Source organism: Scyliorhinus torazame, chromosome 18 (assembly GCF_047496885.1).
Source record: "Scyliorhinus torazame isolate Kashiwa2021f chromosome 18, sScyTor2.1, whole genome shotgun sequence".
Classification (NCBI taxonomy): Eukaryota; Metazoa; Chordata; class Chondrichthyes; order Carcharhiniformes; family Scyliorhinidae; genus Scyliorhinus; species Scyliorhinus torazame.
In genome coordinates, this window is record NC_092724.1 from 138,073,454 (window position 1) to 138,099,304 (window position 25,851).

The 25,851-nt window shown below is 45.6% G+C and overlaps 1 protein-coding gene across 1 annotated transcript in view; it reads right to left on the bottom strand.

Moving 5' to 3' along the window:
- Positions 1 to 20,961, bottom strand: part of slc38a10 (solute carrier family 38 member 10) — a 132,479-nt gene extending 111,518 nt beyond the window's left edge. Inside the window, exons 1-3 of the mRNA XM_072483463.1 lie at positions 19,744 to 20,961; positions 9,246 to 9,363; positions 2,063 to 2,108 (exon numbers count right to left, since the gene is read on the bottom strand). Coding sequence (XP_072339564.1) covers positions 2,063 to 2,108; positions 9,246 to 9,363; positions 19,744 to 19,833 — 254 coding nt within the window. The 5' untranslated portion in view covers positions 19,834 to 20,961. The remainder of the gene's footprint in view (positions 1 to 2,062; positions 2,109 to 9,245; positions 9,364 to 19,743) is intronic.
- Between the last annotated feature and the right edge of the window lie 4,890 nt (positions 20,962 to 25,851).

A 25,851-nucleotide genomic window follows, 5' to 3' on the forward strand; every position in this document is an offset into this window, starting at 1 on the left:
CCTGAAATGGCACTAGGATGGGCAACAAATGCTGGCCTTGCCAGCAATGCCCACATCCCATGGAATAATTTTTTTTTTTTTTTTTTAAACTTCATTATCTTGGCATTCATCCAACACTACTTGTTCTTACAATAGCTTTGTCACATTGCTCATGGGGCTTCAGTGACTCGTGCATTATAACATCCAGATCCATGTCCCACTCAGCAGACTTGAGCTTGATACTCAGCAGTGTACACATGCTTGAATTTGACCCTATCCAAGTGCATCATGTTGCTTCTATCCATAGTAAAAGACAAATGACAAAGCACAACCATGTTCATCCAAAACAAATCCAAAATCTGCACACTTAATTCCGTAGCACTTAACCTTGCTTATAACCTTCAAAAGGTTCCTCAGCTCCTATATCAGCTGAAGTCTAGCGCACAATGGTTAACATTCTGTAAAATGTTTAAACTCTCCTTGAAACTAAGAGTGAAAACTTCAATCAGATTGGTTAATTAACAAATCTTTTGCTGAGCACTTTACAAATAAGCAAACCAGCAAGATTTCCAGTACTGGTAATCTATTGCTATTGCGCATTGCTTTAAAAACCAAACAGAAAAAAAAAGTGGCCCAATGATCTGAATGTTTCCAGTATGTACATTTTCAAAGGTAGCACGCAGAATGTTGACAGTTCCTCAACAAGTTTGATGAAAGGCCAAACAGAGAGTTGTGAAGTTACAGAAAATACTTTTTTTTTGTCGAAATACTCATGAGACCACATCTTAAAATATCCAACTGACATCACTTTTTACAGGGGCAAAACGTCAGTGAACAATGCCAACTTTTGAAAAAGATCGAGTGTTCCGACCAAATGAAGAAAAGTACTCAAGCACCATGTTTAAAGCCTGACGAAAGTAGATGCAATTTTTTTTTTTAAAACAATGATTTTTAAAACCATGTTAACTGTGAGAAATGGAAATTTTCCACTTCAGGCATGTCGTGTGAAAGCAAGCATTCCCATGTTAGTTACAGCAGTTTAACGCAGTAACTCGCCCTGTAGTCTTCTCCAACACTTTGTTGTATAGCCCCAATCTCAACAACACTCTCCCACCAAACCACCATGACATTTTTCATGCCAACAATCCTTATAAACTCTGAATGAGTGTGCCAATTTAGGGGCTGAATTTCATGCCTATGGTACTTGGAGCAGTGGGCCTATACCCACAAAGATTGTGCTCGTCTTAACCCATTTCAGTTAGGATTCTTGGCCAATCGGAATTGACTTTGACCCAAGTCATAGAGCTGAAAGGCCAGCGAGCTAACTCAAAGTGGAATTAGGTCCCATCAGGTTACAGTTTCCCAAGAAAAATGAAATAGCATTTACATACATAGTGCCACAGCAAAAATTTGTAACTCCTTGCTCATTTTCTCTATTACGAACAGCATAGGCCAGAATCTTCAGAATTACAAGGTTGTCAGTAGTCAGATATTTGAACGCTACAATGACACTGACCATATTTGCAATGCCCTCAAGTTATCATAGAATTTACAGTGCAGGAGGCCATTCGGCCCATCAGATCTGCACCGACCCTTGGAAAGAGCACCCCACTTAAGCCCGCACCTCCACCTTATCCCCGTAACCCAGTAACCCCACCTAACCTTTTTGGACACTAAGGGCAATTTAGCATGGCCAATCCACCTAAACTGCACATCTTTGCACTGTGGGAAGATACCGGAGCTTCCGGAGGAACCTCGCGCAGACACAGGGAGAACGTGCAGACTCCACACAGCGACCCAAGCCGGGAATCGAACCTGGGACCCTGGAGCTGTGAAGCAACAGTGCTAATCAATGTGCCACCATGCCGCCATCTAGAATAACAGATTTATTGAAAGAGAAAACCAGTTCAGGAGAGGACTGGTGTGACAATCATCTCTTTGGTTCAATGTTAACTTCTGTTAGGTAAGTGTGGCATGACATTATCTAGATTTTATTTATGCCATTTTTAAACTGTGGCGTGTAGGTTTAATGAAAGCACAATACTGTTGAAAAGACAACCTTGGGATCATAACTTAAGCTTACCTGGTCTCAACCAGCATTTTGCCTGCTTTTCCATAAGCATGAAAAGCTAAAAATTAAAAAGCAACTGGTTAGAATGCACAACAGTACAAATACTTGGAATAGAAATGAATTTACATTTCAGAATTAAATGTTTTTGTAGTAATTGCGACTGAAGCGAAAGAATTTTAAAACTTATACCAATCCCTGTGGTACATGATCAAGCATTGTTCAGTATCAGTTTTCTGCAGTTTCCAAATTTTGGTACGAGATACTGAAGCACTAAATACCATTTAATGAATTGGGCAATTCCACAAGGATACATAATTACTAATATATGCTCTTGGTTGCAAATAAGTTTAAGCGGTTGCTTAAAAAAAGTATCCGAGGCCAAGTTGAAGAACTCTTATGAACAAATATCAATAAGTGATGGTACTTCCCATGATGGAATTACCTTCCCTTTAAATAATAGTGTTTTAATACATTCCAAAACATAGAAAATTCCATTATGATTTGTAATTAGATATTAGACAGAAGTCAGCAGAATTGCGGTAAAATCCCATTGCTAGGTCAGCTATCTTGAGTACAGTAACTTGAGGCTGATGGCTTCCATGAGATATCAAGACACCTAATATATTGGCAAAGTACTCATACATATTGTACTCAGCTGCAATGACACTTCCTGTTTACATCGGGAATAGATTGACATAACGGTCAATTCATGAATTCAGAACTTACTACTTTAAATTAAACAGCAGGGAAGGAAAAAAGCATGGCCTATTGACCGCACATTATGAAGACTGGAACATCTCAAAACCTCAACAAGATATGCCACCTACTGTTGCATGATGTTTATATTGCAGCAGTATTCAGTCAACATTACAGATATCAACAGCAGCAATATAAACTAAACTGTTAAATTCTCAGTGGAGTGTAGCAACAGAGAATTTTAAGTGGTTGGTGGAAAGGAAATTATTACATCAAGAACTCTATGGGTAAAGATCTATTAGTTACAATATGCCCCTGTGGAATCACCTTTCCTTAAAGAACGTACACGGAGTTTAGTAGTAGGGCTTCAGGTGCAAAGTCATAAAAATAGAAAACTGGGTTATTTTACACACACAGATCTGATGAAAAATCTGTACAAGACATTAGGTAGGTCACAGTGTGTGTGTTAAATTTCCACCTCTCCTTGATCCCTCTCATGTAAAGTCCTCACCTACTACTGCTTTCCCAAGTACCACTGTGATATCTGCACCAAGAACTATTCCGTGTTCGTCTCCATTAACCTTTGTACCCAGTGACTTTTCATCCATGGTGTTTTCAGTCACAAACTTCCCATCTCCTCTTCTTTAGCTTTATCAACCTCACTTACCCTCAACCTGCCCCAAGCACACACCCTCAACATTGTCACGAATTTATCAAGTCTGTAGTTCGGATTTTTAAGAAGACATCTCAGATAACCAGTTAATCCCAGCAGACACACCAATTGTTCTCTACCTTATCTTCCGCCCCTTGGTCCTTATCCAATTTCTCATCTCACGTTCTCACCCCCTCCCATCTCCAAATCCTGGCCTTCCTTTGTTCTAGTGCTCACCATCACAAATGGCTCTGCATACACAGGCACTTCCCCAAATCCCCTTCAAAACAGATGGTATCACCCCCTCCTGGTCACAAATTACTACTCTACTCTTCTTCACTTCCAGTAGCTATTTCTATCCTTTCTTTCCTCTTCAAGGACCTCAAATACAATGTCTGCAGTTCACCAGCTCCAAGGTCACCACTCCAAAAGCCTTCTTGCTCCTTTTCTTCGTGTCTTTAAAAAGCTTTCTCTTTAAAATAAAAAGACCAAACTTTCCTTCATTTCTCTTAACTCCACCATTACCTTTCTGCACTCTCCTATGTGCAATGCCTGGGACCTTTGGTATGAAAAGTGCAAAATCAGCTTGCATTTATAGGCATCTAGATTGATCATTTCATCTTAGCCAGAACATGGGAGTTATGGAGAAAGCAAATCCATTTGTATCAAAGCCATATTAGAGGTGGGAGCATACAAGATTCAGCCCATCGAGTCTGCTCCGCCATTCAATCATGGCTCATGTTTCTCCTCCCCATTCTCCTGCCTTCTCTCCATAACCCCTGATCCCCTTATTAATCAAGAACTTATCTATCTCGGTCTTAAAAATACTCAGTGATTTGGCCTCCACATTAGTTCAGATTAACTGGCCTTCTGTGGCAAGGAGTTCCATAGATTCACCAGCCTCTGGCTGAAGAAATTCTTCCACATCTCAGTTTTAAAGGATGTCCCTTCAGTCCGAGGCTGTGCCCTCAGGTTCTAGTTTTTCCTACAAGTGGAAACATCTTCGTCATGTCCATTCTTTCTAGGCCTTTCAGTATCCTGCAAATTTCAATATCCTTCTAAACTCCCGAGTACAGAGCCCTCAACTGTTCCTCCTCTGGACCCTTTCCAAGGCCAGCACATCCTTCTTTAGATACACAGCCGAAAACTGCTCACAATACTCCCAAATAGGATCTGACCAGAGCCTTATACAGCCTCAAAAGTACATCCCTGCACTTGTATTCTAGCCCTCTTGACATGAATGCTAACATTGCATTTGCCTTCCTATCTGACGACTGAATCTGCACGGTAACCTGAAGAGAATCTGGAGCTAGGACTCCCAAGAATCTTTGTGCTTCCGATTTCCTAAGCCTTTTCCCATTTAGAAAATAGTCTAAGCCTCCATTCTTCCTATCAAAGCGCAAAACACTTTTCCACATTATATTCCATCGGCCACTCTTTGCCCACTCTCCTAGCCTATTCAAGTCCTTCTGAAGCCCCCCTGCTTCCTCAGTACTACCTGTCCTTCTGAATATCTTTGTATCATCAGCAAACTGAGCAACAGTGCCCTCAGTTCCTTCTTCCAGATCATTAATGTATTTTGTGAAAAGTTGTGGTCCCAACACGACCCCTGGGGCACACAACTAGTCACTGGCTGCCATCCTCAAAAAGACCCCTTTATCCCTACTCTCAGCCTTCTGCCAGTCAGCCAATCCTCTATCCATGCCAGTACCTTTACTCTTAAACCTATTTTACAGCCTCTTCTATGGCGCCTTGTCAAGGGACTTCTGGAAATCTAAATAAATCACATCCATTGGTTCTCCTTTGTCTAACTTCCTTGTTACCTCCTTAAAGAATTCTAACAGATTCGTCAGACGTGCCCTCCCCTTGACGAAGCCATGCTGACAGTCCTATTTTATCATGCACTTCCAAGTACTCCGCAATCTCATTTTTAATAATGGACTCTAAAATCTTACCAATGACCAAAGTCAGACTATCTGACCTATTATTTCCCGTCTTCTGCCTCCCTCCCTTCTTAAACAGGGATATTACATTAGCCATTTTCCAGGCCTCTAGGACCATCTCTGCCTCCAGTGATTCCTGAAAGATCACCACTAATGCCTCCAGAATCCCCTCAGCTATCTCCTTTAGGTCCCTGGGGTTCTAAAGGATGCAGCTGAGGAGATTGCCCATCCGATTCAAATGATTTATCCACCTTGATCTTTCAGTTTCCCTGACTCCTTAGTGATGACACTCCACTCACATCTGGCCCGATTCTCCTGAAGATCTGGTATCCCACTGGTGTCTTTGACCGTGAAGACTGATGCAAAGTATGCACTTCCTCTACCATTTTTTTTGTTTCCAAATACTACTTCTCCAGCCTCATTGTGGTCCAATGTCAATGCTTGCCTCTCTTTTATTTTTTATATATTGAAAAATATAGTTGTGAAGAGATAAAACCAAGACTAAAGCAGGAAGCATGAAGAATGTAGAGAAGTAAATGCTGCAAAACAGTTTAGACCTTAAACTATCCAAACGTCTATCAAGAATAAACATAACATCTTACTGCAATTGATTTCAACTCTAACAGGTTTTAAAAAGTACAATACTCCCCAAGTCGTTAGGGAGGTTACCCATGTTGAAAACAGATTTTAAAAAGGAAACAATTGCGAAATTTTCTTAGGCTCCTCCACCTTCACCATGTACACAGTTATTAATCTGGATGGAGTCTGTTGATTTCAGTGTGGGTGAGCATCAATGATCTTAGAAGTTCATCTCAATGGGCAACAGCTAAAGATAGGATTGGGCACAACTATGAAGCTTCGCATACTAAAGTAGGTGGATGATACTCAGCACACTGGCAATAAATGGCAACTTGGGTAACATACAGGAGAGGAAGTAGCATTTGAAGTTGTATTCTGGCACAATGGTTCAAAGAATAATTTCTAGATTTAGAACATTACAGCGCAGTACAGGCCCTTCGGCCCTCAATGTTGCGCCGACCTGTGAAACCACTCTAAAGCACATCTACACTATTTCCCTTATCGTCCATATGTCTATCCAATGACCATTTGAATGCCCTTAGTGTTGGCGAGTCAACTACTGTTGCAGGCAGGGCATTCCACACCCTTACTATTCTCTGAGTAAAGAACCTACCTCTGACATCTGTCTTATATTTATCTCCCCTCAATTTAAAGCTATGCCCCCTCGTGCTAGACATCACCACCCGAGGAAAAAGGCTCTCACTGTCCACCCTATCCAATCTTGTATGCCTCAATTAAGTCACCTCTTAACCTTCTTCTCTCTAACGAAAACAGCCTCAAGTCCCTCAGCCTTTCCTCATAAGATCTTCCCTCCATACCAGGCAACATTCTGGTAAATCTCCTCTGCACCCTTTCCAATGCTTCCACATCCTTCTGATAATGCGGCGACCAGAATTGCACGCAATACTCCAAATGTGGCCGCACCAGAGTTTTGTACAGCTGCAACATGACCTCATGGCTCCGAAACTCAATCCCTCTACCAATAAAAGCTAACACACCGTACGCCTTCTTCACAACCCTCTCAACCGGAGTGGCAACTTTCAGGGATCTATGTACATGGACACCGAGATCTCTCTGCTCATCCACACAGCCAAGAATCTTACCATTAGCCCAGTACTCTGTCTTCCTGTTATTCCTTCCCAAATGAATCACCTCACACTTTTCTGCATTAAACTCCATTTGTCACCTCTCAGCCCAGCGCTGCAGCTTATCTATGTCCCTCTGTAACTTGTAACATCCTTCCGCACTGTCCACAACTCCACCAACTTTAGTGTCATCTGCAAATTTACTCACCCATCCTTCTACGCCCTCCTCCAGGTCATTTATAAAAATGACAAACAGCAGTGGCCCCAAAACAGATCCTTGTGGTACACCACTAGTAACTGGACTCCAGTCTGAACACTTCCCATCAACCACCACCCTTTGTCTTCTTCCAGCTAGCCAATTTCTGATCCAAACTGCTAAATCTCCCTGAATCCCATGCTTCCGTATTTTCTGCAGTCGCCTACCGTGGGGAACCTTATCAAACGCTTTACTGAAATCCATATACACCACATCAACTGCTTTACCCTCATCCACCTGTTTGGTCACCTTCTCAAAGAACTTAATAAGGTTTGTGAGGCACGACCTACCCTTCACAAAACCGTGTTGACTAGGTCTAATCAAATTATTCCTTTCCAGATGATTATACACCCTATCTCTTATAAACCTTTCCAAGATTTGTCCCACAACAGAAGTAAGGCTCACTGGTCTATAGTTACCGGGGTTGTCTCTACTCCCCTTCTTGAACAAGGGGACAACATTTGCTATCCTCCAGTCTTCTGGCACTATTCCTGTTGACAAAGACGACTTAAAGATCAAAGCCATAGGCTCAGCAATCTCCTCCCTAGCTTCCCAGAGAATCCTAGGATAAATCCCATCCGGCCCAGGGGGACTATTTTCACACTTTCCAGAATTGTTAACACCTCCTCCTTATGAACCTCAAGCCCTTCTAGTCTAGTAGCCTGAATCTCAGTATTCTCCTCGACAACATTGTCTTTTTCCTGTGTGAATACTGACAAAAATATTCATTTAGCACCTCTCCTATCTCTTCGGACTCCAAGCACAACTTCCCACTACTGTCCTTGACAGGCCCTACTCTTACCTTCGTCATTCTTTTATTCCTGACATATCTATTGAAAGCTTTAGGGTTATCCTTGATCCCACCTGCCAAAGACTTCTCATGTCCCCTCCTGGCTCTTCTTAGCTCTCTCTTTAGGTCCTTCCTAGCTAACTTGTAACTCTCGAGCGCTCTTACTGAACCTTCATGTCTCATCTTAACATAAGCCTCCTTCTTCCTCTTGACAAGTGTTTCGACTGCCTTAGTAAACCACGGTTCCCTTGCTCGACCACTTCCTCCCTGCCTGACAGGTACATACTTATCAAGGACACGCAGTAGCTGTTCCTTGAACAAGCTCCACATTTCCATTGTGCCCATCCCCTGCAGTTTTCCTCTCCATCTGAAGCATCCTAAGTCTTGCCTCATCGCATCATAATTGCCTTTCCCCCAGATATAATTCTTGCCCTGCGGTATATACCTATCCCTTTCCATCACTAAAGTAAACGTAATCGAATTGTGGTCACTATCACCAAAGTGCTCACCTACCTCCAAATCGAACACCTGTCCTGGTTCATTACCCAGTACCAACTCCAATACGGCCTCGCCTCTCGTTGGTCGATCTACATACTGTGTCAGGAAACCCTCCTGCACACATTGGACAAAAACAGACCCATCTAAAGTACTCGAACTACAGCGTTCCCAGTCAATATTTGGAAAGTTAAAGTCCCCCATAACTACCCTGCTGCTTTCGCTCCTATCCAGAATCATCTTTGCAATCCTTTCCTCTACATCTCTGGAACTTTTCGGAGGTCTATAAAAAACTTCTAACAGGGTGACCTCTCCTTTACTGTTTCTAACCTCAGCCCATACTACCTCAGTAGACGAGTCCTCATCAAACGTCCTTTCTGCCACCGTAATACTGTCCTTGACCAACAATGCCACCCCTCCCCCTCTGTCACCACCTTCCCTGAGCTTACTGAAATATCTAAACCCTGGCACCTGCAACAACCATTCCTGTCCTTGCTCTATCCATGTCTCCGAAATGGCCACAATGTCCCAGGTACGAACCCATGCCGCAAGTTCACCCACCTTATTCCGGATGCTCCTGGCATTGAAGAAGACACACTTTAAACCACCTTCCTGCTGCCGGTACACTCCTGCAACTTTAAAACCGTACTTATTTAGAAACCAAACATCTTTTATTAGCACAAATACAAAATTTCTCACCAAGGCCTGGGTATGTCCTGCGCTTGCTGGTGTTCGCTGCCTTCACCAGAAACATACAGGACTGGTGAGTCATCCAGGAACAGAAGAGGAGTAGGACAACTCCCAATGCAATTCCACACTGCAAAGTAAAAAAGAAAATCAGGGGAGGCAAGATATCCATTCTAATTTTAAAGTAGCATCAGCAAGGTTATGGACCACAAAAGAATTGATCCTGTAGTATGTGCATTAGCAATTTTAAAGTACTCATCAATAATTCAGTCCAGTCAAACTGTGGTGTGTACTTCATTCTGAAAACATGAATATCAACCAACAGGATCAGTATTTGATAAAACTATATTTTAAGCTGCAGGCTAAAATGAGAATTAAAAATGACTTTCAATTCACTAAAAACAATTTTCCCCCCCAAAATAAAGATTATTAATCCATTTAGCTATTAGGTTTACTTCTTATTTACCAAGGAATCGGGATCATTTGAGGCCACAAGGTGTGGTAGTCCTTACCCTATAGCCTATTAACCCATGTCTAAGTAAGGGACCCATGCTCAAGATTATGGGCCATGGCCAACAGTTAAACCAGCAAATTTTCAGCGGTGATGAGGAACAGCTAGAACCTGGAGGGACAACAGCTGTTTAACAGCAGAGTATCCTTCACAAAGAATAGCTATGTTTCCTTTAAGCACACAAGGAAGGCAACAGGAAACCATCTTGTATTCTTTTCCCCAAGTCATACTGCTATTGAAGAGGAGGCTCTTACCAGCAATTGAAGAAGAATGTGCAGTACTGCAAAGTGTGGAGAAACCTGCCCGTGGGCAGTTCACTGCTACCTCATTTAATGCAACTTTAAAGTCTAAAAGACTGATTTTCCATACCTTTACCACCAGGGGAAAACCATCTTGTGTGCGAAGGTCAGGAGAAAAGGAGGCAAAGACCACTTGTGCCATATCGCACCCCTTTATATAAGTTTATTTTCCATGGATTCCAAGGTAGAGAGAAACCTGGCACAACTGTGCAATGGGCACAGGCACAAGGTGGAGATACTAAGAAGGTAGGAGACAATGTATGGCCCTCTGCTCCCCCCCCCCCCCCCCCCCACCCCGGACGCGCAACCTGGAGCGCCAAGACATGGGGCAGTCTAAAATGCTGGGTTGAGCTTGCCCCAGGAGCAGCCACGGTCCCTCCAGTATGAATAAGCCCATCAGCAAGCCGAAGAGGAACAAATATTTTAAACTTATTTTTGAACTTCATCGTGGGAACATCCAAGCAGTCACCATGTGTTAAAGTTAGCATCAGATCCATAACTGTGCTCCTCTATTTCCTGTCCAAGCTATGAATGATATGGCAGAGCCAATCCACTGATCTGTGCTGGGGTGACAGCCCATTGATAATGGGCAAAAACAGAAAGGATTTGCCTTTCTGGGCATGGACTGGAGAGACAAGTAGGATACATAATGGAAAAAAATAGTCCGGGCATATTTTCTGAAAAGATTATAAATGCAAGAGCTTTTTTTTTTTTTAAATTCCTTCATGGACTGTCAATAGCTAGGCTGTATTTGGTGCACATCCCCAATTATCCTCGAGAATGTGGTTAATGAGTTGTGCTCTCGTATTACTTCAGTCAGGTGGTGCAAGTACAACAATTACATTGTTGATTTTGACCCAACAACATTAAAGGAATGGCATTCCAAGTCAGCATATGTGTGACTTGGAGGGAAACGTGCAAGTGGTATATGTCATGCGTTTGGAAGGTATTGACAATGGTGCATTGGTGGTGGAGGGTGTGAATGTCGAAGGTGGTCCATGGGGTGCTGATCAAGTAGACTGCTTTGTCCTGGATGATGCTGACCTGCTCTTTTGGCCACACTATTTAGATCCCCAAGGATTTGATTACACTAAATCATCATTCCAGCTTGTGCAAATCCAGAGGAAAAGCTAAGTCGAAGGATAGGATGGAGGAGACCAAAGTTCAGTGTTAGCCAACTTTGCACAACACAGCCATGGCAATATCGTACAGGGTGATGATTGAGAACTTAAAAGCAGGGCAAATATTTTACATTCAGTTTTGGACGAGTCCAGAAACACAAAATTGGTAGAATTGTAGAGGGAGGATTATGCCCCCACACCTCCCTGCTTCCCTCTACAGCAGAAACTGTACAAATGTAAAAGCCATTGTAATGCTTCAAGCAATTTCTGACACTAATATAACCTTACTCAGCCGGATACAACAAAAGTGACGGCTGGTGCGAATGATCTTTCTGCTTAGCCACAATCATAATGCAGATATCTTCAAAAGAGCTATTAAAACTGCCTATGTAGGGAAGTGTGTGCTGCACATGGCGCTGGCTAAAAGTCGACAGAAAGCGTAGGCTAGTAAAAATCATGGATAATCAGAATGCAATCCTTTTGAATGCCAAAGATCAGATTGCTGCTTTTGAAACAGACAATGGATAACAAAATAGAAACTTTTAGCATCACACATTTCAATAGAACATTTATTTTTGGAGATTAAAGAATGTGGATTATTTTTCAGTAAAATGGTCTCTTTTTGTCATGTGAGCTGAAACCAGGTGGCAAGACAGCAGCAACAATGTCTGTGACTTACCATTGGTAATAAAACAAAACTGTCAGTAAGGGAAGATATAACTCTAATGGCAGCAACGATGTATCCATTAAGAATATACATGATGGCTGAGAGAGATAGTGGATTGTAATATGATCTCAACACATGTTACTGGAACCCCCAGATTATATCCGCAGTCTTTAGTCACAAAACTGCAGCTTCTACACAGATTTTCTCTAATTATTAACTTTGGATTATTTCTTGAGAAATCTGTGCTGATGGAATCACATCTTTAATGCATCTTGGGATTACAGCCATCACATATGAAGACAGAGGGTACAGACAGCTTGTAGCCACACTGGCAGCACAAAAGGTAGATAAAACATCAAATTGAAGCTGCATCTACGATAAACAATATGATACCAGGGAGTATCTTCAAGGTTCCAATCTAATTCAGGGATTCAGATGATGTCAAAATGTGAGAAAGAAGCCATTTATAACTATTGAACCCTCAGATTCCTTCCCTGATAAGCTGTTTTTGAGTCCCAGCAGTTTCAATCGTATTACAGATAGCAAGGAATGTTTGTACGGCTGTAAAGCTAATCTCATGCTTAAGGTACAGAAGGAACTTGAATTTCCTTCACGCCCATCAGAAATATCCCAAAGTACGTTACGTACAATGAATTCATTTGAAGGGCAGCCATGGCTTTGCGTAAGCATGGGATGCTTTTGCATGGGCACAGCAATTGCACACAAAAAGCAATGAGAGAAATAACTATTGAACTTGGTGCTGGCAATTAGCCAGGAGACCAAAGACTTGCTGATCTTTTATAAATAGTGTCAGATCTTTAGCATTCAAGTGAACCACTGAAATGGATTGAAGTTTGCCACATTTTAACATCTTATTGACCCAGTAAAGAATGCCACCATGTGAACTAAACACAAAATTAAACTGATTAAGGTCACAAATAAATATGGGCGAGGAAGAGTTTTCAGCACATCTTAATTGATCCAAAATAGCCACAGCACATCTAGGTTCATCCAAACCATTCACAATATCTCCTGCACTGAAATTGTCTCTTCAGTGGTCCCGGGTTTTTGTCTCAACTTTCCTCCCTGGACAACCATATGTTTTTCTTCATTCTATATGAAGAAACAGAAAATAGGAGTCGGCCATTCAACCCATCAAGCCTGCACTGCCATTCAATGTGATCATGGTTGATCCTCTATCTCAATGTCACACTCCCGCTCTCTCCCCATACACCCAATGCCTTTAGTATCTGGGGGTCTATTTATTTCTTAAATACATTCAATAACTTGGGCCTCCACAACCTTTTGTGGTAGAGAGTTCCACAGATTCCCCACCCTCCAAGTGAAGAATTCTCTCCTCATCTCAGTCCTAAATGGCCCATATCCAGAGAACATGGCACCTTGTTCTGGAACCCCACCAGGCAGGGGGAATGTCATCTCTGCATCCAATCTGTCCAGCCCCGTCAGAATTTCATATGTTTGAAGAAGAATGCCCGGACATTAGCCCATGTGAACTTTCAGCTGCTTGTCCTGCTGTTTATCTTGAAGTAGCACTCAACTGTTTTTCATTCTGTTTACTATCTCAAATATACCCTTTTAGAAGTTCCATCTTCCTTGCTTCCATTCAAAGCTGAAGGGACCAAGAGTCTCCCATCGTTCCTCATACCTCAACCGTCACATGGGATTAGGTTTGCAACCCTTTTCTGCAGTACTTCCATAGTGGGCCAGATCTCAAATAACGAGGAGTCTGAATACAGGAGGGAGATGGAGAATCTAGTGGAGTGGTGCAGCGACAACAATCTATCCCTCAATGCCAGCAAAACTAAAGAGCTGATCATTGACTTCAGTACTTTACACACCCCTGTCAGCATCAACGGGGCCGAGGTGGAGATGGTTAGCAGCTTCCAATTCCTAAGAATACACATCACCAAAAATCTGTCCTGGTCCACCCACGTCATCGCTACCACCAAGAAAGCACAACAGCACCTATACTTCCTCAGGAAACTAAGGAAATTTGGCATTTCCACATTAACACTTACTAACTTTACAGATGCACCATGGAAAGCATCCTATCTGGCTGCATCACAGCCTGGTATGGCAATTGCTCGGCCCAAGACCGCAAGAAACTTCAGAGAGTTGTGAACACAGCCCAGTCCATCACATGAGCCTGTCTCCCATCCATTGACTCCATCTACACCTCCCGCTGCCTGGGGAAAGCGGGCAGCATAATCAAAGACCCCTCCCACCCGCTTACTCACTCTTCCAACTTCTTCCATCGGGCAGGACATACAAAAGTCTGAGAACACGCATGAACAGACTCAAAAACAGCTTCTTCCCCTCTGTTACCAGACTCCTAAACGACCCTCTTGTGGACTGACCTGATTAACACTACACCCCTGTATGCTTCCCCTGATGCCGGTGGTATGCTTCACCTGATGCCGGTGTTTATGTAGTTACATTGTGTACCTTGTGTTGCCCTATTATGTATTGTCTTTTTATTTTAATGTACATAATGATCTTTTGAGCTGCTTGCAGAAAAATACTTTTCACTGTGCCTCGTGACAATAAACCAATCCAATATTGTCATACAGCCAACTCTGGACAAAGTACTCAATGTGCAGCAGGTTCCAAGTCCTGGTTTACATGTCCAAACCAACAATGACTTAAGACAGTTCAGAAATGTTATTTACTTTGTTGATTTCTGCTCCACTGTGGCTTGACAAGTATAGATCACACTTTTTATGGCTAACTTGTTTTCAATTGTGTAGCCAATGTAATTAATGCAAAGTTAACAAATCTTTATTTCCATTTTGTGATTATACTATAACTTCACTACTGAAACATTCATTCAAATACTTGCCTTCATGCTTATGCTTTGCTCTTGCAGTTTAGACCATTTGATTTTCTTAATTCATTTGTTGCCTTATGATAACATCCACGCAGAGTATTTTAAATTACAAGATGTACGTATATTTAAGAAAAATGCAGCAGGTGTAATTTGCAATGATAATTAACCAATTGAAATGCATCCTCCACTCCCCCAACCATATTCTGGATCGATTATCCTTGGTTAAAATAACAAGCAGACATTTAGTTCAGTTTTATGAAAATGCTCTTAAGCTATGCACAAGACGGCAAGGGCAACACGGAGTAATGTACTCCAAATAATTCTCATACCACACCACAATATAGATGGATACGTTAGCAACTAATTCACAGGTCTTCCCACTTGGCCCAGATGAAACAGTTCAGTGAGCGCTGGGACATAAACCTGTGCATAACCACCATTTTGTTTTCACAAGTAGAAACTATCAACTTTATTTTTAAAAAGAGATTTCAACTGGAATGAAATAAACAGGATTTCAATTATGTAATTTCATAATTCCACAGATTGAATAAGTGTTTTAAAATTAGGTTATAGTCTAATCACAAATAGTTTAAGTAGCTTTGCATTAGATACATATGCTGCACAATTGAAAACAAGCCAACTCTCAGAGACATCATAAAGTGCATGTCAATACCTGACTGACGAAAAATATTTTTTCACAACCTAATGAAGGAGAGCAGAAATGCTTATTCAACAGTACAAAACATCATTGTTAGAACATATATATGCTTCCTAAAGACAGTGACGCTCACACGTGCTTTGCAATTTTGAAAATACACAGCTCAACTAGGTATACTATGCATAACTAGGTGCTGACAACAGTTGGTATTTGTACATAACCACAAGGATTAGTGTTCATACTCGAACAAAAAGAACAAAAGTGGAAGACAGAAAACAATATACTTGTATTTACAGAATATCTTTGATGTCTTCATGAAATACACTTCAGAGCCAATCAATTACTGGTGAAGCTGTTTTGCAAGTAAACACAGCAGCCAACTTGTCAATAATTCTGTGAAATTCTGTGATAATACAGTCCCACAAACAGGAGGAGGTGAAATACATGCCCTGACAATGGCCAGAGCACAAGAACTCCCTACTTTCCTTTGGATAATGCTATTGATTATTTTACATCCACTTTTAACCAAATATGTGCATGTTCATTGGATTGGCCATGCTAAATTGTGATGTGCAGGTGAGATTACAAGGATAGGGTGCGGGAAGGGGCCTGGGTAGGGTACGCTTTCAGGGGGTCGGTGCAGACTCCAGGGACCAAATGGCAACCTTCTGCACTGTAGGGATTCTACTGGATTTTTAAAAATATATATCTTATTGAGGCATTTTATTACAAATGTTAACAAAATGAACAACCACACCCCAAGAAAAACAAAACCTAGCCAACATGGCTTACTTTATCAAAATCCCACTTTAACAAAATCCCAACAACAATTCTCCACCAACCTCCCCCCACATTTCCCAACTCCCCTTTTTAAACCCCCCACCTCACTGCTGATAGCTTAGTCCTTCCCAAAGAAGTCGATAAACGGCTGCTACCTCCAGGCAAACCCGAGCATCAAGCCCCTCAGGGCGAACTTAATCTTCTCAAGCCTGAGAAACAAAGCCATGTCACTGACCCATACCCCTGACCTCGGGGTTTCCGAATCCCTCCATGCTAGCAAGATGCATCTTAGGGTTACCAGGGAGGCAAAGGCCAAGACATCAGCCTCACGCCCGCTGGACACCCGGGTCTTCTGACACGCCGAAAATCTCCAACTCGGGACCACGTTTACTTTCAGTACCTCCGACAGGATGTCGGCAAACCACTGCCAGAATCCCCCAAACTTCGGACATGCGCAAAACATATGGACATGATTTGTGGGCCCATCCGCACACACCTAGCCTCCACTCCTTCCAAAAAAAAAAAAAAAAACCTGCTCCTCCGGACCACAGTCATGTGTCCTGTGAACCATCTTAAATTGTATTAGGCTAAGCCTGGCACACGACGAGGACGCATCGACTCTCCTCAGGTAGTCCTCCCATAACCCAGCCTCCAACTCCCAACCCAACTCTTCCTTCCACTTCACCTCCCCTATCGGGGCTCCCTCCCAGTCCATCAGCTCCTTATATATTTCCGATCCCCATTTCCCGCTTTCGATACTATCTTATCCTGAAGCCCCTGGGGCGGCAGGTGTGGGAAGGTCGATACCTGCTTCCGCACAAAGTCCCTCACCTGCAAGTAACTGTACCCATTCCCACCGGGTTCCACCTTCTCCCTGTGTGTTCGTATCAAGGTAAGCTCCCCTCTCACTATTGCCTTCAATGCTTCCCACAGCGTGGCTGCAGAGACCGCACCGGTGTCGTTTAGCTCCACAGAACCACAAATGGCCTCCCTCACAAACCTCTTCGTCTGACAAAAGCCCACATCTAGCCTCCATTGCGAGCGTTGGCTCCCTCCACTATTCACCTTCAGGTCCACCAAATGCAGAGCATGATCCGACAACACAATCGCTGAATACTCCACGGCGACCACCCCTACCAACAGCGTCCTATCTAGGACAAAAAAGTCAATTCGAGAGTATACCCTTGTGTAAATATGAAAAGAATGAAAATTCCTTCACCCTCGGCCTCCCACACCTCCACGTGCTCCATAAACCCACTCAGCTCCTTTGCTACTGCCGACCACCCCGCCCCCTCTCCTGCCGATCACCCATAGCCGCTCCAAGGCCTGCTTCAAGCCCGCATCCTGCACCTCCTCAGGCCCGCCCCCGACCCTCCCCATATCACGTTCTAGAAACCCCTCCCCTGTCAGTTCCCCCCCCCAACCACAAAATTACAACCCCAACACGAACCACCTACTCACCCGCCACTGCGCTCCCGCGAACTAGCCCGCCCAGCTAGCCTGGTAACCCCCACCCATGGCGCCTAGCATCCTACCCCCTACTGATTCCTCCTCCCCACCTCCAACATTTAGAACATGGTCCAAATGGCCCCCTTCTGCACTATCGAGTCTGCACCGACCCACTTAAGCCCCCACTTCCCCCCTATCCCCATAAGCCAATAACTCCTCCTAACCTTTTTGGTCACTAAGGGCAATTTATCATGACCAATCCACCTATCCTGCACGTCTTTGGACTGAGAGGAGAAACTGGAGCAACCCACGCAGACACGGGGAGAACGTGCAGACTCCGCACAGACAGTGACCCAGCGGGGAATTGAACCTGGGACCCTGGCGCTGTGAAGCCACAGTGCAATCCACGTGTAGTAGCCGGGACAAACTTAACACCCATCGAGAAAAGAGCAACCCACCAAGAACAAACAGGGAGCTATGGTCCCAAACACAATTCAAAAACAAACCCAAAGGAACAGAAAGCAAACATCTCCTCAAAAGTTCAGTGTCCTCCTGTCTTGCCAGTTCATTGACCCTGACAAATTCCATCACCTCCTCCGGCGCCGCAAAATACAGCTCACAACCCTTATAGGTCACCCAAAGGTTGCAGTGTACAGCATTCCAAATTTCACCCCCTTTGTAAAGAGGGCCGCCTTCACCTCGTGGAAGCTCGCTCTCCTCTTGGCCAGTTCCGCACCCAGGTCCTGGTACACACGCAGCTCCCTCCCAGGTACAGCGCCTCATCTACCTGGCACACCTCAGGATCCACTCCTTGTCCAGGAACCGGCGCACGTCGCACCACCATCGCCCTCGGTGGCTAATTACCCTGTGGGTTCCTCATCCGCGCCCTGTGCGCCTGGTCCACTCCCAATGGTCGTTCAAATGCCCCGTCACCCAGCAGCTTCTCGAACATCCGAGCCACATACACGCCAGCGTCCACTGCCCTCGGACAGTCCCACAATTCTCAGGTTTTGCCTGCGAGACCGATTCTCCAGGTCCTCCGCTTTCTCCTGCAGCCACCTCTGATGATCCCGTATCACCCCCATCTCTGCTGCCATCGAGGCAAGCTGGTCCTCGTGCTCCCTCACCAACTCCTCCACCTTTTGGATCGCCTGGCTCTGGGCCTCCAGCCTCATCTCCAGGCGATCGATACCCACTACCCTGGCCAGGCGCACCAAATTCTCCCTCCTCTGCTGGAGAACTTCTCGTTCAGGAAGCTCACCAGCTGCTCCGTCGACCATTGAGGGGGGTAGGGCCGGTCCTCTGCCATCTTCACTTGTGTCGCAGGCACAACTCCAGCTATCTCCGACTTCCTTTCTTTTTAGACTACCTCTGGTCCACAAATCCACCCACCAGTGTGACACTCTCCTTCCACCCCTTCTGCACCTTTTTAAATCAACAGATCCACCCATTGGGGGGGGGGGGGGGGGGCATGGCAGCACTGTGGTTAGCACAGTTGCTTCACAGCTCCAGGGTCCCAGGTTCAATTCCCGGCTTTGGCCACTGTCTGTGTGGTGTTTGTATGTTCTCCCTGTGTCTGCGTGGGTTTCCTTCGGGTGCTCCAGTTTCCTCCAACTGCCCAAAGAAGTGGTTAGGTGGATTGGCTATGCTAAATTGCCCTTAGTGTCAAAAAAAAAGGTTTGGTGGGGTTACTGGGATAGGGTGGAGCTGTGGGCTTAGGTAGAGTGCTCTTTCCAAGGGCCGGTGCAGACTCGATGGGCCGAATGGCCTCCTTCTGCACTGTAAATTCTTTAAAAACAAAAGGTCCGAAACTTCCACCACGAGCGGGAACCACCAAATATGCGACCGCTGACACCATGGCCGCCACCGGAGTCTGATTCTGTGGATTTTAACCAATCTATGGGGCTTCAGTCAAACAAACACCGTGCAACCAACTGCCCATCACTTGGTCAGAATTGCACTGAAGTCCCAAACTTGAAAATATGCCCAACTCGTAGAATTGGGACTTCATTGAAATCATGGCCTTCTGACTTGACGCATAATATGCCAGAGAGGCAAGCTAAAATGCATTTGTTACATTTAGTTATAATAAAACATGCACATGAAGTTGCACGTTTTATACTTGGAAAAATAACTTCAAAGTACAATAAAGGAGGCACTTGCAATCGAGCACTCACCTGTTTGAAGCAGAAAGGCATGGTGAGCACACTCACTCCCACGATACTGTTTACCACGTTCACGATGAAGCCCAAGTTTGAAGCAGTCATGTTTGATTAGTTTGAGGAATAAGCTATCACAGAATTCAGGTTGGGGTTTTTCAAATAAAAACAAACTTCCCTGTGGATTACTTTTTCCCGACTTTGGCGGAATTAATAGTACGTATAAATGATCAGTAACTTATCAAATGGGAAACAGCTGCCTATTATGCGGTCAACTCCGCGCTGGAAAACTAAATATGAAAGCGATTCCCAGATCTCAACTTGAGATTTCAGAGTTCGAAATTTGTTGTAACGTTTTTTTTAAAAATGCTGCAGTGACTGCCCAGGAAAATAAATCCTGGATGTGGAAGAAAAATGACGGCACTGAACACAAAAAGGAACCTCACCCTAGGGCGGAATCGGCTCTGTAATAAGTGACCCTGCGGGAGTCGGCTGTTGTCTAGAAATTAATTACGGGGGCGTTTACTGGGCTCAAAAGGCTGAAATAAGGCGGGAAAGGGTTAGAAAACGGAAAGGGGCCGATGGTTAAAGAGCTCATCGAGAGGAGAGGGAGAGTGATGCAAAATAAATTCAAATGGTAAGACAGGACACAAAACGGGATTTCGAAGTTTGACAGAAAGTGCAGGAGACCGCAAACGAGAAGGTTAAATAAAACCGAAGCGTGAAGGCTGCAGAAAGGGGAGAGGAGAAGGATGTAAAATAAATTGAGATGGGAGAAGGGAAGGGGGGGGGGGGCGAGCAGGACTTTTCCGTGACGTGGCGAATGAATCCTCAGCAGCAGCAAACTCTGCACTCGGGAGGTTTGTGTTTACCAACAAGCCCGCCCGCTCTCTCTCTCTCCTGTCAGTGAGGCTCCTCAACAGGCGGCAGCAGCCCAGGGCCCAGCTCGCATCACTCCCCCCTCAACCATCGCCGGCCCCCGCCTCAAACGACCGCCGCCAGCGCTCAGCAACAGGCGCCGCTTATTCTCGCTCGGACGTCGACAACTTCTTGCTGCCGGAGGACCAAACACAGTCAGGCCTTCAGCCGCTCACCCTCCCCTCGCCTCTTCCTTCTCTCCTTTAACCATTCACTTCCCAGCCCCTCTCTTTCTCTCCTTTCACAGTCCACTTTCTCTCTCTGCGTTCGCTCCTGCCAACTCTCTCTTCACCCCAGCCCCAGCCGTCTCCAGGAAGTCCCGACTTGACAACAAGCGTTGCCCGGCGACCGATGGGCTTCCTCTCCCGCCCCCATTCTCTCTCCAAGGTCCTCCCAGCCTTGCGCCGCCCCCGAGGCTGGGAGGACTCATGACACCGACAGATGCTGACAGCTGAATCTTCCTTTCAACTCGCCTCTTTTTATTTAAAAACAAAGCAGTTTACTTTCTATGTCCAAACAATAATTGATTAGATATGGGACCATTACTTCACATGAATTGTTTTGCGCTACGTTGTGCTAATTGGTGAGCCCCTTTTGGATTGGATTTGTTTATTGTGACGTGTACCAAGGTACAGTGAAAAGTATTTTTCTGCGAGCAGCTCAACAGATTATTAAGTACATGAGAAGAAAAGGGAATAAAAGAAAATACATAATAGGGCAACACAACATATACAATGTAACTACATAAGCACTGGCATCGGATGAAGCATACAGGGTGTAGTGTTAATGAAATCAGTCCATAAGAGGGTCATTTAGGAGTCTGGTGACAGCGGGGAAGAAGCTGTTTTTGAGTCTGTTTGTGCGAGTTTTCAGACTTCTGTATCTCCTGCCCGATGGAAGAAGTTGGAAGAGTGAGTAAGCCGGGTGGGAGGGATCTTTGATTATACTGCCCGCTTTCCCCAGGCAGCGGGAGGTGTCGATGGAGTCAATGGATGGGAGGCAGGTTCGTGTGATGGACTGGGCGGTGTTCACGACTCTCTGAAGTTTCTTGCGGTCCTGGGCCGAGCAGTTGCCATACCAGGCTGTAATGCAGCCTGATAGGAAGCTTTCTATGGTGCATCTGTAAAAGTTGGTAAGGGTTAATGTGGACATGCCGAATTTCCTTAGTTTCCTGAGGAAGTATAGGCGCTGTTGTGCTTTCTTGGTGGTAACGTCGACGTGGGTGGACCAGGACAGATTTTTGGAGATGTGCACCCCTAGGAATTTGAAATTGCTAACCATCTCCACCTCGGCCCCGTTGATGCTGACGGGTGTGTACAGTACTTTGCTTCCTGAAGTCAATTACCAGCTCTTTAGTTTTGCTGGCATTGAGGGAGAGATTGTTGTCGCTACACCACTCCACTAGGTTCTCTATCTCCCTCCTGTATTCGGACTCATCGTTATTCGAGATCTGGCCCACTATGGTCGTATCGTCAGCAAACTTGTAGATGGAGTTGGAACCAAGTTTTGCCACGCAGTCGTGTGTGTACAGGGAGTAGAGTAGGCGGCTAAGTACGCAGCCTTGCGGGGCGCCGCAAGGACTATTGTGGAGGAGGTGTTGTTGTTCATTCTTACTGATTGTGGTCTGTTGGTCAGAAAATCGAGAATCCAGTTGCAGAGTGGGGAGCCAAGTCCTACGTTTTGGAACTTTGATATGAGCTTGGCTGGGATTATGGTGTTGAAGGCGGAGCTGTAGTCAATAAATAGGAGTCTAATGTAGGAGTCCTTGTTTTCGAGATGCTCTAGGGATGAGTGTAAGGCCAGGGAAATGGTGTCTGATGTGGACCGGTTGCAGCGGTATGCGAATTGCAATGGATCAAGGCGTTCTGGGAGTATGGAGGTGATGCGCTTCATGATCAACCTCTCGAAGCACTTCATTACGACTGAAGTCAGGGCCACTGGTCGGTAGTCATTGAGGCACGTTGCCTGGTTCTTCTTTGGTACCGGTATGATGGTGGTCTTCTTGAAGCAGGTGGGGACCTCGGAGTGGAGTAGGGACAGGTTAAAGATGTCCGTGAATACCTCTGCCAGCTGGTCCGCGCAGGCTCTGAGTGCACGACCAGGGATCCCGTCTTGGCCCGTCGCCTTACGAGGGTTCACTTTCAGGAAGGCCAATCTGACTTTGGAAGCTGTGATGGTGGGTATGGGTGAATTATGGGCTGCTGGGCACTCGCCAGCGGATTGTTCGTTGCCTGCTCGAACCGGGCATAGAATGCATTGAGTTCATCGGGGAGGGGTGCGCTGCTGCCAGCGATACTGTTCGGCTTCGCTTTGTAGCCCGTTATGTTGTTTAGTCCTTGCCACAACCGCCGAGAGTCTGTCTGTGACTCTAGCTTGGTTTGATATTCTCTCTTGGCATTCCGGATGGCTTTGCGGAGGTCGTACCTGGATTTCTTGTATAGGTCAGGGTCGTCTGCCTTGAACGCCTCAGATCTGTCCTTCAGTAAGGAGTCAATCTCGAGATTGAGCCATGGTTTCCGGTTGGGGAACGCACGTACTGCTTTCTTTGGCATGCAGTCGTCCACACATTTGCTGATGAAGTCTGTGACAGTGGTGGCATACTCATTTAAGTTGGTCGCTGAGTTCTTAAATATGGACCAGTCCACTGTCTCTAAGCAGTCACGTAAGAGCTCTTCTATCTCCTCGGACCAGCACTGCACAACCTTCGTAGCTGGATTCGCCTGCTTGAGTTTCTGCTTGTATGCCGGGAGAAGGAGCACCGTCTTATGGTCTGATTTCCCAAAGTGCGGTCGGGGGATGGAACGGTAGGCGCCCTTGATTTTTGAATAGCAGTGGTCAAGAGTGTTGTCGCCCCTGGTGGGACAGGAGATGTGCTGGTGGAATTTTGGCAGTACACTTTTGAGGTTGGCCTTGTTGAAGTCTCCAGCCACGATGAACAAGGCCTCCGGGTGTTCTGTTTCGTAGTTGTTTATTACTGTGTATAGTTCGTCCAGCGCCTTCCTCACTACTGCCTGGGGTGGGATGTAGACCGCTGTGATAATGGCTGAAGTGAACTCACGTGGAAGATAATATGGGCGGCACTTCACGGTCAGGTATTCCAGGTCTGGGGAGCAGTAGGTCGCCAGAGTCGCCACATCCAAGCACCAGGGGGAGTTGATGAGGAGGCAACATCGCCCCACATCGCCCAGGAAAAATGTATACCTGTTTCCTGTATAGACATTGGGCGCGATTCTCCGCTCCAGCGCTGGTTTGGAGAATCACCTGGGTCTCCAAATTTTCCCGCCACGCCGGTCCGACGCCCTCCCGCGATTCACGGAAGCGGTCAGATCGGCACAATCGCGTGTTGCGCGGCAAGTTCCAGTGAATCGCCCGAGACAGCCAAAATGGCGATTCTCCGGTACCCCCGCAATTCTCAGTGCCGGATGGGCCGAGCGGCCTGCCCAAAACGGCGGGTTCCCCCCGGCGCCGTCCATACCTGGTCGCTGCCGGCGGGAACAGCGCGGGAATGCTGGGGAGGGGGGATCCTGCACCGGGGGGGGTCTCAAATGGGGTCTGGACCGCGATCAGTGCCCACCGATCGTCGGGCTGGCCTCTCTGAAGGAGGACCTCCTTTCTTCCGCAGCCCCGCAAGATCCGTCAGACATCTTGCGGGGCGGACACGGAGAGGACGGCAACCACGCATGCACGGGTTGGCGCCGGCCAACCCGCGCATGCGCGGGTGACGCCAGTTATGTGGCGCCGGCCGCGTCATGTATGCGGCGCCGCCTTTACGCAGCGCCAAGGCCTGGCGCGCGTAAATAAAGAACAAAGAACAAAGAAATGTACAGCACAAGAACAGGCCCTTCGGCCCTCCAAGCCCGTGCCGACCATGCTGCCCGACTAAACTACAATCTTCTACCCTTCCTGGGTCCGTATCCCTCTATTCCCATCCTATTCATGTATTTGTCAAGATGCCCCTTAAATGTCACTATCGTCCCTGCTTCCACCACCACCTCCGGTAGCGAGTTCCAGGCACCCACTACCCTCTGCGTAAAAAACTTGCCTCGTACATCTACTCTAAACCTTGCCCCTCGCACCTTAAACCTATGCCCCCTAGTAATTGACCCCTCTACCCTGGGGAAAAGCCTCTGACTATCCACTCTGTCTATGCCCCTCATAATTTTGTATACCTCTATCAGGTCTCCCCTCAACCTCCTTCGTTCCAATGAGAACAACCCGAGTTTATTCAACCGCTCCTCATAGCTAATGCCCTCCATACCAGGCAACATTCTGGTAAATCTCTTCTGCAGCCTCTCTAAAGCCTCCACATCCTTGTGGTAGTGTGGCGACCAGAATTGAACACTATACTCCAAGTGTGGCCTAACTAAGATTCTATACAACTGCAACATGACTTGCCAATTCTTATACTCAATGCCCCGGCCAATGAAGGCAAGCATGCCGTATGCCTTCTTGACTACCTTCTCCACCTGTGTTGCCCCTTTCAATGACCTGTGGACCTGTACTCCTAGATCTCTTTGACTTTCAATACTCCTTGAGGGTTCTACCATTCACTGTATATTCCCTACCTGCATTAGACCTTCCAAAATGCATTACCTCACATATTTGTCCGGATTAAACTCCATCTGCCATCTCTCCGCCCAAGTCTCCAAACAATCTAAATCCTGCTGTATCCTCTGACAGTCCTCATCGCTATTCGTAATTCCACCAACCTTTATGTCGTCTGCAAACTTACTAATCAGACCAGTTGCATTTTCCTCCAAATCATTTATATATACTACAAAGAGCAAAGGTCCCAGCACTGATCCCTGTGGAACACCACTGGTCACAGCCCTCCAATTAGAAAAGCATCCTTCCATTGCTACTCTCTGCCTTCTATGACCTATGATGTGGAGATGCCGGCGTTGGACTGGGGTGAGCACAGTACGAAGTCTTACAACACCAGGTTAAAGTCCAACAGGTTTGTTTCGATGTCACTAGCTTTCGGAGCGCTGCTCCTTCCTCAGGTGAATGAAGAGGTCTGTTCCAGAAACACATATATAGACAAATTCAAAGATGCCAAAAAATGCTTGGAATGCGAGCATTAGCAGGTGATTAAATCTTTACAGATCCAGAGATGGGGTAACCCCAGGTTAAAGAGGTGTGAATTGTACCAAGCCAGGACAGTTGGTAGGATTTCGCAGGCCAGATGGTGGGGGATGAATGTAATGC